Below are 23644 nucleotides of genomic sequence, written 5' to 3' on the forward strand. Positions count from 1 at the left end.
TCTCTCTCTCTCTCTCTCTCTCTCTCTCCCTCCCTCCCTCCCTCCCTCCCTTCCTTCCTTCCTTCCTTCCTTCCTTTCTTTTTTGGTTTTTCTAGACAGGGTTTCTCTGTAGCTATAGAACCTGTCCTGGAACTAGCTCTTGTAGACCAGGCTGGCCTTGAACTTACAGAGATCTGCTTGCCTCTGCCTCCCCAGTGCTGGGATTAAAGGTGTGCACCACTACCATCTGGCATAGCTCAGAGGTGAAGAGCACAGGCTGCTCTTCCAGAGATCCTGAGTTCAATTCCCAGCAACCACATGGTGGCTCACAACCATCTGTAATAAGACCTCTTCTGGCCTGTGGGGACATAAGTTAGGGTTCTTAACTTAGAATTCTTTAGACATAGTCTATTTTAGATCCACTTAACTTAGAATTCTTTAGATGTAATCCATTTTAGATCCATCATTGTGGTCACAGAAAGCAAGGACACAAACGACATTGGGGGCATTAATGCCAGAATTCCAGCTCCCTGGATAATCTTGGGGAGCTGTGTGCTCATGAGAATAAGACCAGTCTATCCTCTAAATTATGTTGCTAAAAAAGTCTTCATCTGAGACCTCATTAGACATGGTGGGACTCCAGTGTTCCCTGAGTACTTCTGAGTCAGGCTTTGCATTTTCAAAGCTCCTGATGTAATGCACATGCACTATAAAATCGAAGGACATTCTTATCTAGAACATGCAAGCATATCATTTTGTCCTCCAACTCTTGACAGCCCCAAAGGGACAACCTATAGCAGAAAATAAGGAACAGCTGGAAGGAGTTCTGTGATGGATTAGTGATACCTGCCACCGGCACAGGATGCAGGCTGGCCAGGAGTATTGGCTGGCTCTTTACCTCTCCTATTCTAGCCCCATCTTTACTCATGTTAAGCTGGTCATCTGACAGACAAGCTAAGTGAAAAAAAGCCAACAGCCACTGGTTCTATCATTGATCTTTCCCTACATTTTTTCTTCCCCCATTTCTCTCCTTATGCATTCAAGTCATCCCCCCCTCTCTTCTTCCCAAAGACCACCACAACTTCAAAAGTCTCCCTTCAGCCTGGCATCTTGCTGGAAAGTAATTGTCTCCATCCACGAGGACAAACTGCCCATCCAGGGTCATTTTCCCCCATGGATCCCCTGCCCTTTGACTACACGCCTCTCTTTGGTGAGTTCTCTGTGCTAGCACATTGAGGTTTGAAGGGTACCACCCTGAAAAGTATATCCATATGGAATGAGGATCCCCCAAAGGGAAAACAATAGAACACATTGCACGGGTCTCACCGGAAACATACCTGCAAACTTCAGGAGAACCCTAACATTACCATCGGACAGCCTGAGTTGGGAGATCACTCCCTCTGGAGTGAGTCTCTGAGCTGAGGACAGGGCTGGCAGACTGTGGTGAGCCCGAGCCATCTCATTGCCCGTTTCCCAGCCAAGCATAACAACACAAATGAAACACGTGTGAAAATGATACACCATTCAATATGTCAGGGCCTGCATGTAAACCTCTGTGGGGACATGGCCTTGCTCACTAGCTACATGCGACCGGTGATTGCTCACATATTGGGCAGCAGCTAAGGAGCTGTTACAGGGCACAGGCACCCAAGGCTAACCTTTACAGAAAGGCTTGCCAGCACTTCTGTTAGGGACAATTCTAGGCCTTGTATATTGATCTGAGCTGATGGCGCTCATCCAAAAAGAAACTCCAAACCTGTCCTTGGGAAGCCTATGACACTGGTACCCTCAGACTATTTAGCGAGACTCTCCAGGCCTGGTGCACGGATTGGTTGCAACAATAGACTTCTGCTTGACCTTTTCTTCTACGTGCCTTCCACTATCTGAACACCCTAGAGAAGACAAGGCCTGCTGCTTCTCCAAACTGCCTGTTGATCTTTAACACCAGAAGGTAAGAAGATAAAATGAACTGTTCAAGGTTACGGCAAGCAGCAGGCCTGAGTTCAAATCCTAGTTCCACTGCTTTCTCACCCCAGCTTCGTGTGAGTTGTTTGCTTTCTGAGCCTCATTTTCCCTAGTAATAAAATACAGAGAACAATAGACTCATCTCCAAGGCTTATGATGTGGCAAAGGGGAGAAGAAGCCCAAAATGTTAAGTTTATGGAAAACAGTTTATTGCACGGGTTCTAATTGATCTTAATAATAAAAACTTGGAGTCAGATAGTGGGCTAAATGCTGAAAGGTCAGAGAAGTAAAGGAGCCAGTCACTCGAGAGATTTTTTACGTCTATTGAATCCTCAGACTGGAGGGGGCAAGACCCTGTCTCTAGGAAACCTCAGACTGAATCCTGAGTGTGGTCTCCTCCCATCCTTTTCCTCTCTCTGCCCAGCTACATCCCTTCCTGCTTCTACTTCACTAGTGCTGGGATTAAAGGTGCGAGCCACCACTGCTTGCCTCTGATTCTCTCTTAGACTGATTCAATCTTGTGCAGCCCAGGGTGACCTTGAACTCACAGAGATCCACCTGCCTCTGTCTCCAGAGTCTGGGATTAAAAAAAGGTGTGTGCCATCACTGCCTGGCTTCTATGGCTAACTAGTGTGGCTAGCTCTGCATTCTGATCTTTAAATTTTGTTAAAGCACAGACAAAATACCGCCACACAGGTTAATAGTATGCTGATCCCAGTCTTTAAAAAACAAATGATGGGCAGGTAGTGGTGGCTCACGTCTTTAATCATGGCACTGAGGAAGCAGAGGCAGGCAGATCTCTTTGAGTTTGAGGCCAGCCTGGTCTACAGAGATAGTTCTAGGACAGCCAGCACTATACAGAGAAACCCTGTCTTGGGAAAAAAAAAAAAACCAAAAACAAAAAACAACAGCACCAATAAAAAAAAGCTAAAACAGAACAAAACAACAACAAAAACAAAACCCAAAACCAACCAAACAAAAGAAATGATGGTGTGATTGTGAACAGGTTTTAGGCAGACAGAACTTGGCATTTAAAACCACTGACTTGTTCGAGACCAGCCTGGCCTACAAGAGCTAGTTCCAGGACAGGCTCCAAAACCACAGAGAAACCCTGTCTCGAAAAACCAAAATAAATAAATAAATAAATAAATAAATAAATAAATAAAACCACTGGCTCCTTCTCTAACTACCTCCATGACCCTAAGCAAACTGCTTCATCTCTGCCTCATGTATTCCTCTCAAGGAAATATGAAAATTTAATACCATTCCTAGAGCACTTTATGGGGTTGAAGGAAACAATGTTCATGAAGTATTCAGTCTCCTAAAGAGATCTAGCAAACACCAGCACTTTCTCTTTGATTTACAACCTTGTTCCTGGTACTGAACCAGGCCCTGGGCTCTAAATATGATGCCATGAATAAGCACACATGCCCGCTCCTCTGTGACACATCAAAAGGCCATACAGCTGTTCAGTACCTGGATGCCCACAACTGGGGCCTTAGCAATAACCCAGGACTTGGGTGTAACCAAACTGGTTTGTGGTGCCAACCAGCAGCCACCAGTTGCACCTCTCCTACAAATGGCTGTGGAAAGCAGGCAAGAAGGGCAGGCGGGCATAATGAAAAGGTCACAGATGAATATTTATCACCCAAGGGAAAAATATTTGGATTAAGGTTTTCAGCAGACTGGGCAGAGCAGCCATGCAGCCTGATACCCCACTTCAAAAGCTGTAACTTTATCTGTGCTATAGGGTGTGCAGCTGGGGTATCAACTGTGGTAATGGGCTTCCGGGCTTCAGGGCCGGCCCTATCCTGGCATTTGTGACCTCTGCCTCCACAATCCTACCTCCTGCTAGTGACAGCACATAGTCCCTGTAGACACCAAGCTTGCTCCATGACTGCTCGGCTATGACACAGTGTCCCCCTCCCAAACTTCAATTCCTATCCTTTCATGCCGCTCTCTGTATTCCAGGTAAGCTGGTCCCCTCTGCTCCTTCCTTCCTCCCTCACCTGCATCCTTCCCTCCTTTTTATTTCTATCTCCTTGTCTTTTCTTTCTGTTAAGCAATGAATGCTTTCCTAGAGTGGGCTTTGTGCCAAGAACTGTGGTGGGGGGAGGGTGGTGGCGTGGACAACAGGCAACACAGAGATCTTTTCTCAGGGACCTGACATCCCCTTTGTGTTCCTGTATCTTTCAAAATCAAACAAAACAGCAAACGAGGGGCAAAAGAAAACAATGACAAAATCAAACAATGATGGCTTGAGGTCACAGGGTCATGTGAGCCTGGCAAAGACCCCATTAGATAAGATGCCAAGGGAAGGCTCTTCCTGGAGATGACATAACAAATTAGGTGAGTGAAAACCAGTCGAGCCGGGAGCTGAGGGAACAGCATTCTAAACAGAGGGATCAGAAGTGAGGGAAGGACCAGAGTAAGAACAAACAGTCCTATTGAAGAAACAGAATGGAGTGGCAGAGAGATAAAAAAACAAACAAACAAACAAACAAACAAACAAACAAACTAGAGGGCAGTTCTGGGAGTGAGAATGATCTGGGAGTCAGGGGCAGTTTTGAACCCTGGCTGGAGACGGGGGTTGTTTATATCCTACTGGCAAACTAAAATCTTTTTAGTTTTTGGGAAAGGCTTCTACACACAGCACCCTCCCCCTTGTCTGGGCTATCTCCCCAGCTAACACTAAGATTTTGGTGCTTATACAAATTTAGGTCATCAAAGAAACCCTGGACTCTTAGCCACAGCACCCTGCATGCCTTCCTCTTGACATGGGTCACAATTTTATAATAAATAGCTACTAGTGCAATTAGATGTCTGGATCTCTTACAGCACTGTAGCACTACTCCTGAAGGCAGACTCTTTTGGGTGTAAAACCCTGCACCAAGCCAATGCAGAGCAAAGGCATAAGAGAGGATTCTCGTGATGACAACAAAGGAATGAGGGAAGAAGGGTTGAGTTCACCCATGGGTGTTGTGTTTTGGATGCATCCTTCTGTGAGCCCTGAGATGCCACTTACAATAAAATGTGTACTACATTGACATATCTTCCAATACATATTAGGCAATCTCAAAATGGCCTACGATGCCTAAGAAGGCAAATTCTGAATAGGTAGTTGCCATACTTAATACAGAATAATGACCCTTCTCATCTGCCTCCAAACCATCCAGGCTGCAGTTAGCTGAATCCATGCATGCAGACCCCAGGGCTACAGAGGAGCAGCTGTATTGAAATGAACCTCTGGATCCCCCTTGGAGACCCAGCAGCAGCCGGTGATTCTGGTGTCAGCTCTGAGCTCTGAGCTAGCTTTCATTTAAAGCTAAGTCCAGCCCTCTGTCTGGGACGTCCTCCAAGGATACACTGGCCTGGGGCATTCTTCACATCATCTCCTGGGGCAGAGGTGGTGTTCATCTTCTCTGCATTGGGGAACTGGCTCAAAAGCTGCATCTGGAAGTCCTCTCGTCGTTCATACTCCTTCCCTCGGTAGATGAACACTTTGTTCTGCAGAGAAGGGACACATCTGTCAGAGATGTCAGGGCCTGGGTGTGCAAGACAGGGTCTGGGCTTGCAAGACATATTACTCAGGCATTGCTGAGAGGCTTTTGAAACGAGCCTGGGCCTGGTGGAAAGGGACAGCTTCAGGTATATCTTTCTCCTTTCAGCTTCTCATCTGTGAAAGCAGGGTGGGCCACTGCTTTAACAGGCCTAGTTCTGAAGGGCAGGGAGATCATGGATGCTAAAGATCTTGTTTAGGGCAATCTACAAACAGCTCCTGGGACCATTCACCATGTCACGCCCTCTTTATTTACATGGTTGTAAAATTGCCCGATTCCTTTCAATGGCCCTTGAAGGCTGGGACTATGGGATGAAAAGGACCACTATCCAGGCCCTTCATTTCCTGGCTCCTAACCTTGCACCTATGCAGGTACTCTCTTTACCTATGAACCACACCAGTCTCCTCTAGAACAGAAGCTGTCAATGGGTAAGTTGGGTCACCTAGGGAACACTGGCAATTCCTGAAACCATCGTTTGGTTGTCCTAACTATCTTTTGGTTGTGATAACTAAGGGTGACGATGCTCCTGGCAGTGAAGGGAAGAGGCAAGGGATGTTCCTAAGCAGCCCACAATACACAGGGAAACCTCCACAGCAAACATTTAAAAGGTTCATATATATAGATAATGAGGTAGGAAAACCTGTTCCAGACCATGGCTTTGCCATCTTTGATACGCCTAATGGCAACTAAGTTCTTCTGTCCAAACCTAAGCCTGTCACTTACCTATATGTGCACCAAGCTATCTGGGTGCCAAAGATACCTGGGCATCTTTCAAAGTTCAGATTCCCGGTTATCGCTCTAGACCTGCTAAAGTCTCTGAGAATCGCTCCAGGAGTACACATTCCTAACAAGTTCTCCAGAGAGTCTGATGTACAAACAGGGCTGGGCAGCTACACTGTTTCATCCAGGAGACTCTCCCTGCCCATCTCACTGTTGTTCATGGTAGTTTCATCTGTAAGTCCACTATGGCATCCATGTTGACTGGTGACAGCGAGAGCCTTAGTGCCTAGACTATGCTGTAAACCAAGTGAGGTCAGGTCAGAGGTCAGATCTGCTATTTTTCTGACATCTCCCTGACCCAGAATTACAGCACAGGTTCACATAGAAACAATCCCATGGATGACAAAATCCTACCCGCTACCTGCAAAAGGCTGCCACTGAGACACTGGTCAGAAATGATGCTACAGGGACCCTGCAGGTCTCTATAATCCTTTCAGGGGCCACAGGATCAAAATTGCTTCCATGATGATACTAAGGGTGTCGTTTATCTTTCTCATCCACGTTTGATCCTGCTGCTGAGCAGGATGCTGATAGGTTTCTGTTGAGCCATAGGACCATGCCATGATAACAGATCCACACAGCCATGGGAACAGAGCCCTTTGCAGTCAGGTTAGACTTTAGAGGTGTATGCCGAGATATAATTGAAGTCTGCTCTGCTATCTCTGTTTATTCGCTTGAGACAGGGTCTCTCTACATAGCCCAGCACAGCCTGCAATGTTCTATCTAGACCAGGTTGCTCTATCCTCCTGCCTCTGTCTCCTGAGTCTCGGGATCACACATGTTCCTCGCTGACTTTTTAAGTTGGAAAAATGTAGCTATCATTTATAATTTATGCTAACATGTGATCCTGGCATGGGTTTGTTGTTATTTTTAAGTAAGTTACCGGACATTTCCAATTTTTCTTAGTTTTTGTTTTTTCATATGGTAATTTGTAGAAATCATTCACAAATAAAGAAGTACCTTGTATCTTCAAAAAATATTAAGAGAGCAAGGGGTCCCATGACCCAGCAGAATGGGAGCTACTGCCCTGTCTTTCCTTGGTAGTAGATCCTGCCTGGGCTTCCCTTGACCACCTCATTCCCGAAATGTGGTCCTCACTACTCCTCCCAAGCAGCTCAATTTATGGCGTAAGAAACCTATCACTACCACTAAAGACAAACTTGAGGGTTCTACTGGGGACAGTGGTAATCCTTGGACAGAGCAGAGCTCAGCTCCTGAGCTGTGAGCTTCCAAGAACAAACAGATAGCTATGATCCCAAGGTTCCCAGACCCCAGCCTGAGTCATTGGCAAACCCACCCTCAGGAAGGTGGGGAATCCCTGGCCGTAGTATCCGACAGCAAAGTAGTCTGGTTTGGGTCTAAGGATTTTCATGATGTTTTCATAGAATTTGGCCTGCTGGATCTGAAAGAAGAAAACATGAATTATATATCAAGACAACACAGATGTGTATCAAAGGTACTTTCGATTGAAAAAGAGTCCAAAGTTATGACATTATCCTCACCCCAGAACCAATATACCAGCTGTAGATAATGGCACGTGTGTGGTTATGCCTGTATTACTGTGGATAGAGCCATGCTTAGAGCCCATGCCTACTGTGTTAGATGTCCCACATGCAGGAGTGCATTTACCTATCTCATACTCATGTCACTCTCGTGAGCATCTCCAGTGCTTTAACTAAGGAACTAGGTGCTGGTCCATGTGGATTTGACCCCAGTGAGCAGCTGTGGTCCTGCTGCCCTCACTGTACTCCTTTCTCTGTGAACTTGTGGCAGTGACAGGCATTTGTGAGAGAGCATGGATGTCCAAATGTCTATAGATAGAGACATCTTCCTGTGTGTGCACACCTCATACTTGGTCCACGCCAAGAGGTGTGTGCTTTTCAGATGCTAATATCCTTGAAAGCGGTTTGCAGCTCACTCCGTACTGATGGGGGATTCCCCTCTGTATGCTGTGGATACCATTGGTTAATAAAGAACCTGTCTTGGGCCTGCCCAGGGAATAGAGGTAGGTGGGGAAAACTAAACTGAATGCTGGGAGAAAGAAGGAGGAGTCAGGGAGAAGCCGTGGAGCTGCTGCCAGAGACAGACATGCTAAAACTTTGCTGGTAGGCCACTACCTTGTGGTGATGCACAGATTAATGGAGATGGGTTAAATTAAGATGTAATAGTTAGCAAATAAGAAACTAGAGCTAATGGGTCAAGCAGTGATTTAAATAATATAGTTTCTGTGTGATTATTTCGGGGCTGAGCAGCTAGGAACCAACCAGCAGTTTCCTACAACACCATACTTGACAGAATATGACACTACATACATGGTGCCTGTGTGGTATGTGCTTCATGCAGGGATGTTAATGTACATTAGTAGATGTCTGTGTATAAACTCTGCACACCTCTGTATCTGCAAACATCTATATACTCATGGGATATTGCCACTAAGTGTCCACTGACGCAGGCACACGTTTGTATCTGAGTCATATCTTACAAGCAGCAAAGAGCTCAGCAGATTATAACGTGATTATCACTCTATCCCTCCATCCCCCACCCTAGCTGGTAGTGATACTGTCAATATTCTGGCTCTCATGTTACCATTCTCCTGGAAACATCTACATTGGCCTATATGGGTGGAGAAGGGTGCCTGGGAGCCTGGCACCCGGGAAACCAGGAATTGTGGGGGTTGGAAGGGGTGTGAGGGATGAAGGAGCAACCGGCAAAGCTCTGCATTTCCCCTGGCGAGGCCAACTCCCTGCTAATTCCTAGCCTCTGCAGTGCAGGTGGGGGAGATTGGTCCCTTTACTTCTTATTCCCCCCCCCTACCACATCCCGAACATCGACATGCTAATGGGACCAGGCAGATGGGGAGCGTGTTAATGTGATTTATCTGTTCACCAAAAAGCACAAAGTTGTGCTTTTATTTAATTGGTTTGGTGATTTGTGGAGCTTTTACTGCAAATGTAACAGAACATTTATTGGGCGTGCAACAGCTGTGGCAGCTGCAGCTCCATCTAACAATGGAAGGGTGATGGTCACCCTGGCCTCACTCAGGTCCTTCTCCGTCCTTCTCCGTCCTTCTGTTTCCCTAAGCCACAGGACTCTCTTTTCTCTGCCTGTCTGAAATGAGTGATCCCTGTGCACAGGCCTCTGGGCAGGTAGCTTGCAAGGGAAGCCTTACCAGGTTCTGGCTGAGCAGCTCGTAGTCAAAGATCTCCATCTCATACTGTTCTGCCAGTTCCTTGCACAGACTGATAGCCTCTTCCCACATCTGCAGGGGCATCACGGAGAAAAAGGTTAGCGGTGTCTCAGCTTTTCCAGAGACTTGAGCCTAGCTGTGGCCCACTAGAGTTGTACCGCAGACATCTTCTTACCCAGCCCTAGAGCTGATGCAGAGTGAGCCTGGGACTTGGTGGTAGTATAACCTTTCCCTGGCTTCTCCTCCTGCTCCTTCAAAGAATAATGGAGCAGGCTGTTTCAATGCTCTCTGGTTCTTTCTAAGCACCTGGAGAGAGGTCACTAACAGCATTCTCATATTCCAGATGAGAAATGGAGGTTCATCTGCCCAACCAGGAGTGGGCTTGGAGGCCGGCCTCATTGGGCACAGCTCCATTTGCTACTTTGTAAGTGCTTGGAGACTTATCACTCCCTGAGTCCCCCACTTCCACAGGGTGCGGGTTAGGCAGGGGAGGCACCAGAACCCCTCTGCTAGAGAGGAATGATTCCCAGTAAAGTAAACAAATGGACTGAGGTCAGAGCATTTCTGGGGATGGAGCTGGGTTCCAATGTTCAGTCTCTGATCTTCTCCTCTGCCAGTCAATGCTGCATCTTAACGTGGTGAGGTGATTGTAGGGAACAGGGTAGAGGTGGAGGTAGGAATGTACTAGAGCATGAAAACATCATTGAAAGTTTAAAGTGGGTCTTCTCTGCCTTTAACATAAACTGAAAACATGGACACAAAGAAGTCCACACACTTTCGTGCCGCTCTGTTTTAATCCAGAAGCCAAGATCATCCCCCATCCTGGACTGCAGAGGCATCCGTATGCTCTGCAGCCAGGCGTGGGGGAAAGGCAGGGCTGGCTGGGAGTTTGACAGTCTCTGAGGATCCCCATCCCCATTCCACACTGGGCTGAAAACAGAAAGTGCCCCTAAATGGAGAAGCTGGGGGAGGCAGGGAAGGAGAGAGCAGAGGCTGCCAAAATTCATCGTGAGCTTCCTAACAAAGTGCTCTCTGCATCCAAGCATAGAAATAAATAAAACCAAGTGTGGCACAGAGGAACTATGGCAGTAAACCCCAGACAGCTTAGTGAGCAACATAAAAATGCTTTATGTGCCAGGAGACCCCTGTCTGCAGGCTCTACCCTGAACAAGAAGCTTGGGTAATGATCTTGGCTGGGCCAGGGCACTGTTGGGCACAATGAGGGGGGAGGGGATACCAGTGCCAACTTCCCACCAGTATTGAAATAGGAAGAAGCAATGGGGTCCCTATGTGCTAAGAGATTTCTAAGAGCCAGAGAGGGGCAGGCAGAAGTCAGATGCCTAGCATTTCCTCCAGTCCTCAAGGGCCTCTGACTGACATTGATCTTGCTGGGCTTTACACACTGGTTATGGAACAGTGACTGAGTTCTGGGAACAGTGCATGGACATCCATCTGTGTGGTCACCGAACAGGTACAAAAATTGGGGAAGACACTGTTTCTGTTCCTATGAACATCAGAGGTGAGGCACAAGGAGTTGGGTGGAACCGTTGGGTTTGGGGAGCACTATATCTGGTGATGTCAACATAGACCCATGGAGTGATGGCCACTGTGTGCGTCTGTAGGGAAGGAAAGCTGAAGGGTTCTAGCGAGTTTAGGTTTTATTCTAGAAGCTTCCATGGCAGTGGCTTTCAGGGGGAGCTGAGGCACCATCATGTTCTCCTGTCCCCACCCTCGCTACTGTACAATACCAAAAGATAACGTGCGAAATCTGATACTGATTGGCAGTCTGTTTTAGAAATGATTTGAGCACAGGGCTCTTGTGCTTTTTTCACCTTTGCTCAGTACAGGGTGGCTGAGTCGATTCCAAGCTGGAGCTAAACCTTACCCCTCTTGGGGCTCTCCCAGTGGGACTGATGTAATCAGCAATAAACAAATAGAAAGCTCTTATTTGATGGCTAGAGGGGCAAGAAGTTCAAGAGGTGGCAAGGTCTCTGCCCCCAAGAGGCTTCGAATCATAAATTCTAGGACAGTCTTTTCCAACTGCTGAGCCTTAGGAATTTATAAGCCCTCTGTAGACATTACCTCATTGGATCATTCTGGAAAAGGTGGGAAGAGCAGACCAAGACAGGGGCAGTGAGCTGAGGAGGCAGTACAGACCTACACCAAGCATCCAGAGGTATCCCAATAGATGATGAGAGATCTTGCCAGTCCCATGGAAGCAGGGCTACAGCTGAGCCAGAGGGCTTATGGAGGGCTTCAGAGAGAAAGTGGCACAGTTAGGCAGCAATGATTGCAATTAGGGCTTAGCAAGATGGCACTGCTGCACACTCGCTACCATGCTGACGTGAGTGACATCTCTCTACCTAGTTTTCATCTTACAACTAGGAAACAGGTGCTGTTAGTGTCTCACTATGGTGGAAGGAGGACTAGAACGTCAGGTGGGCCAAGAGAAACTGTGGATAGACATGAGGGATGACACGCCCAGGCATAAAGTTGGTGTGGTGTGCTGTGCTGTGCTGTGCTGTGCTGTGCTGTGCTATGCTGTGCTGTATTGCCTACAGGGCAGATGGTGGCTGTCAGGCTGGATACGTCTAAAGGTCTGTTGGAAATTGTGGCTGGGTAGCAGCTGGTCTGCACCATTTTTTGGGCAAGCCTGCTAGAATCTTTGATGAAAATATCACTGACAGCATAACGTCACCCACGAATCTACCCATTTACCCAACGCATATCATTGACTCCTGCATGTAAGGTTCTGTTTTAGCCACCAGATATCCAGCAGTAGATGTGTAGAAGTCTTTGCAATCTAGGTATTTCAAAGTGAGGCCCTAGATGGTAATCCCCATCAATCCCTGGTGAAGCAAACACTTTTCTCTGAAGAAATGAGAAGGGTGGCTCAGGGCAGGAGTGCTGAAGGTGATCAGGGATGCTCTTGCGACATCTAACTAAAACCCTGAAGAGGAAAAAGATCCAGCCTCCCAGTGGACAGTTGTGTGGGGATGCTCCAATCTGTGCCAGTGCAATGGTTCAGGTGTTAGAAAGAGGTCAACACAAAGCATCCTCCTCAAGGATGGGATGAGAGAGGCGTTTAGGGACCCACATGGGGAGAGTTATGTAATTAATTCTAAGTATAATGGTGGAGTCATTGAAATGATTATTCACGGGTGCCTTGGTTAGCTTGTGTTTCCAACATGGCGCAACCTAGAGACATCTGGAAAGAGGGAAACTCAGTTAAATACTATCCTCCATCAGACTGACCTGAGAAGGCCTTGTCTTGGCTCCTAAATGATGTAGGAAGACCCAGCCCACTATGGGCAGCACTGTCCCTAGGTAGGTGGTAACTGAGCTGTATAAGAAAGCTAGCTGAGCATAAGCCAGGGGGCAAGGCAACAAGCTGTGTTCCTCCATAGTTTCTGCCACCAGGCTCCTGTCTTGAGTTCCTGCCCTGACTTCAATAGACGGTGGGCATGATTTGGAAATGCAAGATGTTCATCACAGAAGCAGAAAAGCAAACTAGCGGAACAGATAAATGGCATGTCCCCATGTATGTTTTATGGCCCCTTTGCTTTCTACACAGTGGATGCTCTGTCAGAGCAATAGAGGAAGCGGGGAAGCTGCTTAGGATCTGTTGTAGCTCCGTGAATGAGGTTTGTAGCTGATCAGAGATGGAAAAAAGATGGAAGGAAGTGAACAGACTTCAGCTGCAGAAGATGAGAGTTGGCTTGACCTGAGGGTGAACCGAATGCAGAGTACAGGAGAGATCTGCCCCTCCCAATGACCCATGTAGTGAGGAGGGCAGGCTCCAATTACCTTTCCTTTATCAAAGTAGCCTATAATGGTCTCGTAGAGTGTCTCTTTCAGCTGCCGGTGTGTCTGGGGATGCTGCTGGCCTGTCTGCATGACCTGCGATGCACACTGTTCATCTGACCACTGCAGGGAGAACACAGGGAGGCAAAACAGAGCTAAGTGGCAGTCAAGGACAGATGTCTTCCCAAGATGAAATGCAGAAACCACCCTCTCCAAGTTTGGTCCTTTCTCTTCTTTCTCTCTCTCAGCTCATCTCTGAAATCTCAGGTTTTCGTTGGGAGAACTGCATCATGGATATGTGTCTTCACTCAGCATCTTGGAGGTTGTCCTCCAGCAGCACTTATGATATAATACCGAGAGGGTGAGCCAGCGACCATGAGCCATGAGAACATCTCTGGTAAGGAGCAAGATGAAGCTTTGTAGACACTTTATGTGGGCCTCCCTGGGGTCCCATCTGTCTGCAGTCAGACAGATGCTGTCTGTAATTTCCATTTGTGCAGTGACTCTGATTTGGGCTAAATTGGACATCTTTGACTTTCTAGTGGTTCCACAGTGTGGAGTTGGTAGGAATTTTCTCTAAACCATAATGAGACACGGCCAAAGGAAAGAATTCTTGCTTTTGCAGCAACATTGTCTAGATACGGAAAGCAGCTCAGTGGGCATGCTAATGGCTTATCCTTGGCAACAGATTAGATACTGTGTAATACTGAAAACATACATCCTGGGGACTATCGCAATTATTGAAAGTAAAGGTCACTCAGCACCTCTCCTGTACAGGAGAAATAGCACCGAGAATTGTGCTGCCAGGTTGGGAGCTTGGTGGAGCGCCAACAAAAGGAAAATTCATTTGACATTTTTTTTCCTTCTTGTTCTTCTTTCTTTCATTCTGTTTAAAAACTCTTCAGTTTACTGGGCGTACTCAATGGGGATCTCAGCATGGCTGTCTTCCTGGGACAGTACCTTGAGAAGCCAGGTGTGAAGCAGAAGTGTGTAGGCAGCCTCTGTATAATTGTCGCAGTCCAGGTGAAGATCACGGAGCTTATACAGGTATCTGTTTAGGGAGTTGGAAGATGGGGTGATTAGATGTCTAATAAGGACAGGAAGGAGTGAGACAAAACAAACGGGCTCTTGCACAGGGAGTTCTCCAGCCCAGATAGCCAGCCTTCTACACAGCAGGTCATGATAGCATCCAGCATGTGTTGGACATTGGCATTTAATGTAGCATGTAGCTCAGGCTAGCCTAGAACTTACTATGTAGGCCAGGCTGGCTTCAAACTCATGATCCTCCTATGACATCCTGCTACATGCTGGGATTACAGGTGTGTACTATGATGTCCAGGTTTGTGATAAGTATTTTAAATGCCTTGGATAATCGTGTCCTCATGATAGCTTCATGTCATGGGTCCATTAGGGATTTCCAAAATTTGATGAAAAACTCTAAGAGCCTGAAGTTAGGGAATATCTCAGACAGAATTCAATGTAATATAGAAAGGTCTGGCCAGTGTGATATGATGCGGAAGTAAAGGAAGGAAATACAAGTGGCTTATCAGGAAGCACTTGCTAAGACCAGGAAGTGCTGGGGTGTCAGCTGGGTATTGGCTTGGTGACTGTAAGAGTCCCTGAGTACGACAGTCATGAAGGAATGTTCCTGTCTTCTCACTGGAGTGCTCTGATAGAGCATACAAGAGAGAAGAACAGAAGAAAGGGAAAGGATAGAGAGCCTTGAGCTGTCCACAGAGAGAATCTTTTCGGACACACTGGCATTCCCACCCCCTGTCACTTTGCAAGTGACATTCCAGTGCTGAGCCCCGAGGAGAATCCCGTGGGAAGGAAGTAAGAACAGAGTCAGGAGCAAAGGAAAGAAGCCCTGATAAACTGTTGATAATTGATTCCTCATTTGTTTTTTATTTATTATTATTATTATTATTATTATTATTATTATTATTATTATTATATTATTATTATTATTATTATTTGCTTTTTAGAGACAGGGTTTCTCTGTAGCTTTGAAGCCTGTCCTGGAACTAACTCTTGTAGATCAGACTGGCCTCGAACTCACAGAGATCCACCTGCCTCTGCCTCCTAAGTGCTGGGATTAAAGATGTGCACCACCACCTCCTGACCTTTCTCTTTTCCTTCCTTCCTTCCTTCCTTCCTTCCTTCCTTCCTTCCTTCCTTCCTTCCTTTCTTCCTTCCTTCCTTCCTTTTTTTTCCTTCCTCCTTCCTTCCTTAATGGGTTTTCATCACTTTTTAAAGATTTATTTATTATGTTTGCAGCGTTCTATTTGCATGTAAACCTGCACACAGAAGAAGGCACCAGATCTCATTACAGATGGTTGTGAGCCACCATGTGGCTGCTGGGAATTGAACTCAGGACCTCTGGGAGAACAGCCAGTGCTCTTAACCTCTGAGCCATCTCTCCAGCCCGATTCCTCATTTGCTATAGCAGGCAGTAAAATGCAATTTCAGACTCAATGATACCAAGTAACAATGGACTAAAGATTCTGAACCAGAAAGTCAAATTAAAACTTTATTGCAAGTTCATTTTCTCAGAGGTTCTGCCACAGTGACGCAACACTGACTAACATATGGTACTTTCTGAAAGTTTTATATCAAGACAATTGAGCTGGGGTAGATGGTAAGTGGAGGGGGGGGCGGGTCTTGACAGAAAGATTCAACTCATCCTGCTAGCTTTGATATTAAGATGAAAAAACTGAGGCCTGTGTTAGAACAGACGGGAGAGAGAAAGAGGGAGAAATGCTATATTTATACCCACAGCAATGGTCTTTCCACTCTCTTCCCCAGCCCACGATGCTCTGCTGATAGCAATCATCAGGGAAATTATACATGGCCTCCACATAGAGTTTGGACTTTGGAAACACCTATTCTGCATACATGGCTCAATCCTATCTTATTGCTTCCTGACTGACCACCCATTAGAAGGACTTGATATCTGGACTCAACACCCTCCAGGAAAGTATCCCAAGGAGACTTCCTCCTGCTACTGCAACTCCTGAACCAACTAAGACTCCCTCTTTCCTCTCCTTTGCTAACTCGAGGGCTTAGCCATCTGCTATTCAGCCCCCAAGAAGATGTTTTAATGAGCCCACCATGGCTACTGAGTCAGATGCCTCTGCATGCTGAACTGGGGTACCCTGGGGAACAGAGACTCACACAGCCACAGCTACACCTCAAATGGCCACCGCCACCCCACAAGGTGACAACTGTCAGAATGGAATGAGGGTACAATGTTGTACCCTCTGAGCTTTTCAGGAAAAAGAGCTACTGATTTTTATAAGGTCTCTAGATTTATAAATGTTGGCAACCAATTAAAAGTGTTTAAATACTATACCTGCCAAACAGAGCAGGCTTCCAGAACATTCATTGCCTCTCTGCAATGCCTGGAGTAGGCAATATGGCGTCTTTCCTAGATTAACACAGGCCCCAATCCCTGAGCCTGTGGGGGTCTGGGACTTACCATCTGTTCTTCTGAAGTGGAAAAGAGGGGGGAGAATTCGGAGAAAGGAAAGTCTGTACAAGGCATGTAGCCTAGTCTTCCATCTTATCCTCAGAGCAGAAGGGAACTTTTTTTTTTTTTTTTTTTATTAAACAGAGAAGAACCATAACAAGGACTCCCAAAAAGGCTGTTCTGGCCCTGCAGACCCCAAAGCTTCACATGTTACAAAGCTCAGGGAATCCTGTGGAGTGATTTTTTTTTCCCCCTCAGTCCAACCAGACTAAAGTAAGAACCTAAAAGAAATAAAATGAGAACCTAGCTGTGGTGGTAAGAGCAGAGTGAGTTCAGACGTAGGGACTCAGCTTTTGACAGAACGTGCTGGGGCTGTGGACACACAGGAAGGAACAGAGAGGCTGGTGGCCAATAACCCTTTGTTGCTATTTATTATAGAAAAATGTTGGAAACTGTGGAACTGTTCAACAATACAGGATTGGCTATGTAAATGACAGCATGTTCTAGAAAGGAAATTTTATGGTTTCATTACAAATGATGCTGAAACGTATCTTGTCAGGTTAAAAAAAACAAGGAATAAATTATGAACAATATAACTCTATACAGAAATAGCATGTGCACAGGATTAGTTGTATGTATAAGCACAAAAGCCTGAAAATATGTATGTATTTTAGAAACTTACTTTATGTTTTATTTTGCTTGTCTGTATTTTATGAAGTTTTTGTTTTGATTTAAGAAAAGTCTTATTTTTATAATGGGTAAAAAAAATAATAGTAATATAGGTTCTTTACATGAAAAATATGAGGTTCTGAGAAAATTGACAAAGGAGTATTTTTGCTTCAGGCTGATGTCCCCAGAAAAGCTTCTCATGATAAACTGAAATATCTAGTAAACGCCTTGAAGGAAAGGAACATCACACCATGTGGTATTTTTTCCCTTCCGTTCATTTATCTTTTTCCTACCATATCTACTTTGTGTGTGTACATGTATATGAAATGTGTGCAGAATGGTGTGCATGTGTCACAGCACACGTGTGTGGACATGTGTATGATATGTGTGCAGAATGGTGTACATGTGTCACAGCCTATGTGTGTGGACATGTGTATAATATGTGTGTAGAAGAGTGTACATGTGTCACAGCACGTGTGTGGACATGTGTATGATATGTGCAGAATGGTGGACATGTGTCACAGCACATGTGTGTGGACGTGTGTATGATATGTGTGCAGAGTGGTATGCATGTGTCACAGCACATGTGTGTGGATGTGTGTATGATATGTGTGCAGAATGGTGTGCATGTGTCACAGCACATGTGTGTGGATATGTGTGCAGAGTGGTGTGCATGTGTCACAGTCCATGTGTGAAGGTCGTAGCACAACCTGAGAGAACCAGTTCTCTGTTTCCCCTGTGTAGGTTCCAGGGATGGACTGGGGTCTTCAAGGACATGGAAGCAAGCACCTCTACCTGCAGAGCCACCTCACCATGCATGTTTCTTCCCTTCAAAGCAAGCTAGCCAAGGGCTCACCAAGTGCCTGAACTAAGGAGGATTTCCCATGCTGTCCCATGGCAGAAGCAGATGAGTACCCAGCTCACATGACATGGTAAGGAACATGCATAGAGGAGGACATCAGGCAGGCTGAGCGCTCCAGGCACTCAGCATCCCGTGTTGAGGGGATGGCCATAGAACAGACAGTGACACCAAGTCTTGGGAAATTGAGAGGAAGGTGCTAAGAAGCCGAGTTTAAATACTGCATCAGAGACAGCAGGAGCAGCAATGGATACCGAGCAGAGAGGTTCACAGGCCGAGGTTTATGATAACAAACTTACCTTATATACATCTCCTCCCGGTTGTTATCTTTGTAGAAATTCTAGTTGGAGAGAGAGAGAAAAAAACCAAAGACAGTATTGAGTGCTTTACTTTGTAGGGCTGTGGAGAAAGAGCATATGATAATGGGGATGAGAAAAAGATGGCTGTTTACCATCTGGGAACCCCCGGCGGGAGCAAGAAGTTCACTTTGCTGAATGCACCCAACAGCCTCATTGGGAGGCTTGGCTTTGCAAGTCACTTCCCTGACTATAAAGGGACAGATCAAGTGTCTCAGTCATCACATATTAGGGGATGCAGCGAGCTATTTGCTGGGCTGAGTGGCAGGCTGCCAAGACTGGGACGGTCTGCTTTAAAGGGCAGCCTGGCTTAAATGCAGACGCTCGAGAGCCTATCCTAATTCTGACGGCACAGAACCTTCTGGAGTTGTGCGATTTCATAGCTAAAGCACTTAAACTTGACAGTGTCCAGGAGACAATACCCCAGTGCTAGCTTAGATGTTATTTTTTTTTTGTTTAAAATTTGCCTTTTGTTGTTTTTGTTTTTTTTTAGGTGGTCTCACTATGTAGCTCCAAGCTGGTCTCCAGTGCATCATCTTCCCACGTGAGCCTCCTGGAATTACAGGTATACTCCACCAAGCCTGGTTCTTAGGAACTGTTTATTTGTTTTAACTTCTGTGTGTGTGTGTGTGTGTGTGTGTGTGTGTGTGTGTATCACAAGTGAGTCAGGACCCATAGGAGCCATAAGAGGGTGTCAGACCCCACAGAGCTGACATTACAGGCAGTTGTGTACAGCCTAACATGGTTGTTGGGAACTGAACTTGGGTCTTCTGGAAGAGCAACAAGTGCTCTTAACTGCTGAGCCGTCTTCCTAGTTAGTGGTTGTTTAGAATGGTAGTTGCCCTGGGCTCTGCCACTGGAGGTCCTAGTCTTGTGACAATTGAAAACAAGTCCTTACAGATTTTGAGCCAACCTAACAGCCTCTTGTGGGATATGAGCATCCATGTGTTCCTGAGGCCTAGGGAAGAGCAGGTGATTTGTCCCAGGTTGTCCCAGGCTGTGCAGCCAGTATCCACCTGCATGGCCTCTCCTGACAGCAGCAGTTCTGCTTTGGATGTCTCTGTCCCAGGCACACATCCTGGCTTGGCTGATGATGACCAGTTTCTTCAACCATCCCCTGACCTCCCTTAGAGAGAAACTGGAAAACCCCTTCTCCTCCGCTCTTTATGTAAATCGAGCCTGGCGGAGTTATTAGCATTGAATTCCTTTCTGCTGTAGTCAGGACTTTTAAAAGTCCCTTTGGCATTCTGAAAAATCAATGGCAATATCTAAGCTGTTACAAAAGAGCCCACATCGGATAGGGAGGGGCCACCCAACGGAGCTGGAGGGGCTGGGTTTGTGTTTTCAGAGCTTCAGGAGTGGCAGGTGGCACACGTAAAATGCCCTAGCTGTAATGCTATCTTCCTTCTGTGGGATAGAAGAGGTCCTTAAAGGAGATCTGTGTACCTTCCGCTTCAAGTATAATGAAACTAAGGCACAGAAAGCCTCAAGCCACAGAGCACAGATGCTGAGCTGGGATCTTAACTGCCTTTGTCTGGGTTCCACAGCAGTTAGCCCCGCTTCTCTTCCAGGAGCAGAAGTGAGACCCAAGCTTAGCCAGCAGTAGGAGATGGATCCAGCTTGGTCCAAGGGGACCTGGCAGACACTCACCAGCAGGTTCACTGTGCAGCTCATGCGGTTGTCTTTGCTCTCATCTGTCATCACTCCCCGGTAATCCAGCAGCTTCTCCAGCAGCCCTTTGACCAAGCTCACAAAGTTCTCCACCGACTTGGCAATGGTCGGGTGCTCTGCGGTGCACTCCATTAGGCTGTGGGGACAGAGGGGTGCTGAGCGCACACTCACAAACTGTGTGGTTGTCATCGAATGCAACACTGCACAAGTGGCCAATGAACTCAAGCTCAAGGTTGGCATAGTTTCTTCACCCCAAAAACTAATCCATGCATACAGCACAACAAATATTCCTTTACGATAAGAATAGGAAAAAATAAAAATAAATTCTTATGCAACCAGTTGTATGTGGGTGTGGATAGTTACATTTACACCCACACTAGGGGAATGGCAGGGTGACTATCTTGGGTAGTGAATTCACACTAGGAGTATGGCAGGGTTACTATCTTGGGTAGTGATTTCACAACAAGAATTTCTAGGAACACTTTATATGTGTATATCTTCTGATTCAACAACTCTACTTCATGGGGTCTGCCCTTTAGGAGTCTGTCTGTACTACAGAAATATTTCCAGAACTATGCCAGAATATATTTATAGGGTTTTGAAAGTGTATCAGAGAGTGAAACAGCTGGAGCTATCAGAAGTGTCCATCACCAGAAAATGGTTAAGTAAACTGAGGTGTTTTCATACAACATGGTTCTATTAAGTCATTAAAAACTATTAGGAAATAAATCGGTATTGACATAAAAAGCTCTATAAAATACATGGCTAAATGAGATGTGTAATTATCCAAACAAGTTTATTTCTATGTATTTAATTGTTTCAGAAGTGATCATGTCCCCAGTGCTGCTCTTAGCACCATAAAAAGATGAGCTCCTCTGATGCGTGGTCATGATCTAATGACACCGGACACTTATGCACAGGGATACCAAGGGATGGCAAGGTACCTAACCTGCTCAACATCACACAGTTGGTAAATATCAATAGCCTGGCTCTAGCATCCCTGTCTCAATCATCCAATACTATGTGTGTGAACCTACCAGCCACTGAGTTGTGGTCCCTTCTGGTCAGGGACCTAGGTAAAAACAGGGAAATGTTTTGTTTTCTACTTAAGTATAGGAGTGTTGGCTGGGAAAAAAAATCTTCACAAAATCAATATAAAATGTTTACCTGTGCCATCCCTAAAGCACTTATCAGCTGCTAAATGCTGTCCTAGGCATGGTGTGGTGTAGAGAGTGACAGCAAGTCTGCAGAGTACTGTGCCCTGCAAGTTGGGGTGACAGATGAACTAGCTGAGCTTGGGACAGGGACAGCTACTCTTAATCACATGTGCCGCGATCCCTTGAGAAAGTCTCACGGGAATTTCAACAACTAGAAATTCTTCCTCCCCTGTTACAGAAGAGGAAATTGAGACAGAGGAAGGCTCAAAGGACAGCTGGAAGTTTAGGTGGTGGCCTTAGGAATAAAGCCAATCACTGTTGGGTTTAGGAAGAGATTTCCCCACAGACACTGCGGTCTGTTCTCGGGTGTCTGCCAGGTTTGTTTATAGTCATTTTCCTCTGGCCAGTGCAAGTTCCCAAGAGATCCCAGGAGAAAGGAAAAATAAAAACAAACAAACATACAAAAATATAAAACAAAACAAGTACTTCAGAGGGTCATTTCATTCCAGAAACCATGCCACACTGCAAAGAGGTAACATCTCCAACTGCAGCTAGGATCAGGCTCATCCATCTTCTCCTGAGCAAAGCACTTGTTCCCGGCTCTCAACCAGCAATGCAAACAGCCCGGGATTTACAGCTGTCTGGTTCAGCTGCAGCTGTACCTACTTCTCAGAGAGCCACTTCCAGCCCTGCTCTCCACCCTGGTGACAACTCAGTCAGGCTCCGTCCAGCATTTGGTGTGGGATTCCAGGCAAAGGTCATGGAGCGAGAGTTCTCAGCCCTGCACCATGCTAGAATATCTAGGGGGAAATTTCACAAAGCCCTGCCCAGCTGAAGTCAAATCTTTGGAACCTCTGAAGGCCTAGGCAGCAATGTTTTGTTCTTTGGCTCTCCAAGACACTCTAGTGTTTAGCCAGCATTGGGGGCCACTTCTAGAATCATCTTTGCACACTCCAGTCTGGAAGGACAACATCCGAACCCTCTTCTACCTGAGTCTGACTCAGAACTCTGGGTTGGGGTATGAGACCCTGCTACCTAATTTCCAATGCTGTTGGGTCTTGGGCCATTCTGTAGATCCAAGGGTTTAAAAAATGTATCTTGAGTGTCTTTGGTTTTTGGGGGGTGAGGCAGGAAGGCTGCTCACACTGTAGGGGATCGGTGTGCTCAGTGGTTAGATATCACTATTCCATCTAACCACTCAACCAACCTGTATTGTTCTACAAACTGTGGGTTTGCAGATCAAGGCCTTGGGAACTAAAACAGGCAGTTAGCATAGAAGGCCTCTAGAGGGAGGAGACACATTCTATCCAGTGTAAAAGGAGGTCTCCGAGGGCAGGGAGGACTGTGGACTCTAAGCCTGTAGTACTTGTGTACTGTACAAAGGAGGACTAGGATTCAGCCTCTCTCCATGTCTGAGCTTTGTGCCTTGATTCAAAGCTATAGCTGGCACTGGACAGGAAGCCCCGTTCTTGTCACGAACGTAACATCTAACTTCTAAGCTGTACCGGAAGACTGGATCTGTCGGGAGAGGTTCTAAACCAGCTCAGGCCCCTGACAATAGACTAGAAGGAAGGGCCACAGGAACTGAGGTGACCACACTGGAGAAAAATGAACAGCCCCAGGGCTTCCAAGGACTACATCACTTTCCACTTGGGCGCTAGTAACAACAGCAGCTTTATCCACAGCGTTATCCACTGGACATCGGTAACCACGCTAATAATAAAACCAAAAGAAGTCAAGAAAGAAAAGCAAGCATGAGAAGCACGCTGCAGAACCCCCCTCCCGGCAAAACATGTAAGGGGCGGGCTATATTTACCTCTAATTTACAGGTGGAGAAACTGAGTCTCAGGGAGGACAGAAGAAGGAGCAGGGTCCAGGGTCCTTGGCCAATCTGAGGAGGCCCTGACACATTTTGTATGAAAATCATTCACACCTCCATCTCAGGAGGAAAATAATGAGCTGCCTTCAATTTCCCTGACTGCCAAGGACTCTTTTGATAAAGAATCACTCAGAAAGGCTTTTGCGGACCCTGCTGGTAGTCTGAAGCCTGCCATGGAGCTCCTTCCACTTAAAGAAATAGTAATAGCCAGAGCAAACGGGTGTATGTGTGCATGTGTGTGTGTGTGTGTGTGTGTGTGTGTGTGTGTGTGTGTGTGCATGTGTGTGCGTGTGTGCGTGTGTGTGGGTG

The 23644-nt window shown here is 46.3% G+C and overlaps 1 protein-coding gene across 1 annotated transcript in view; it reads right to left on the minus strand.

Moving 5' to 3' along the window:
* The window catches only part of Dock2 (dedicator of cytokinesis 2), a 413920-nt gene that overhangs the window by 23714 nt on the left and 366562 nt on the right, over positions 1 to 23644 (minus strand). Inside the window, exons 35-41 of the mRNA XM_005350387.3 lie at positions 20279 to 20435; positions 18572 to 18612; positions 14236 to 14326; positions 13279 to 13398; positions 9454 to 9543; positions 7582 to 7686; positions 5310 to 5451 (exon numbers count right to left, since the gene is read on the minus strand). Coding sequence (XP_005350444.1) covers positions 5310 to 5451; positions 7582 to 7686; positions 9454 to 9543; positions 13279 to 13398; positions 14236 to 14326; positions 18572 to 18612; positions 20279 to 20435 — 746 coding nt within the window. The remainder of the gene's footprint in view (positions 1 to 5309; positions 5452 to 7581; positions 7687 to 9453; positions 9544 to 13278; positions 13399 to 14235; positions 14327 to 18571; positions 18613 to 20278; positions 20436 to 23644) is intronic.

The sequence above is a fragment of the Microtus ochrogaster genome, chromosome 7, assembly GCF_000317375.1.
Source record: "Microtus ochrogaster isolate Prairie Vole_2 chromosome 7, MicOch1.0, whole genome shotgun sequence".
NCBI lineage: Eukaryota > Metazoa > Chordata > Mammalia > Rodentia > Cricetidae > Microtus > Microtus ochrogaster.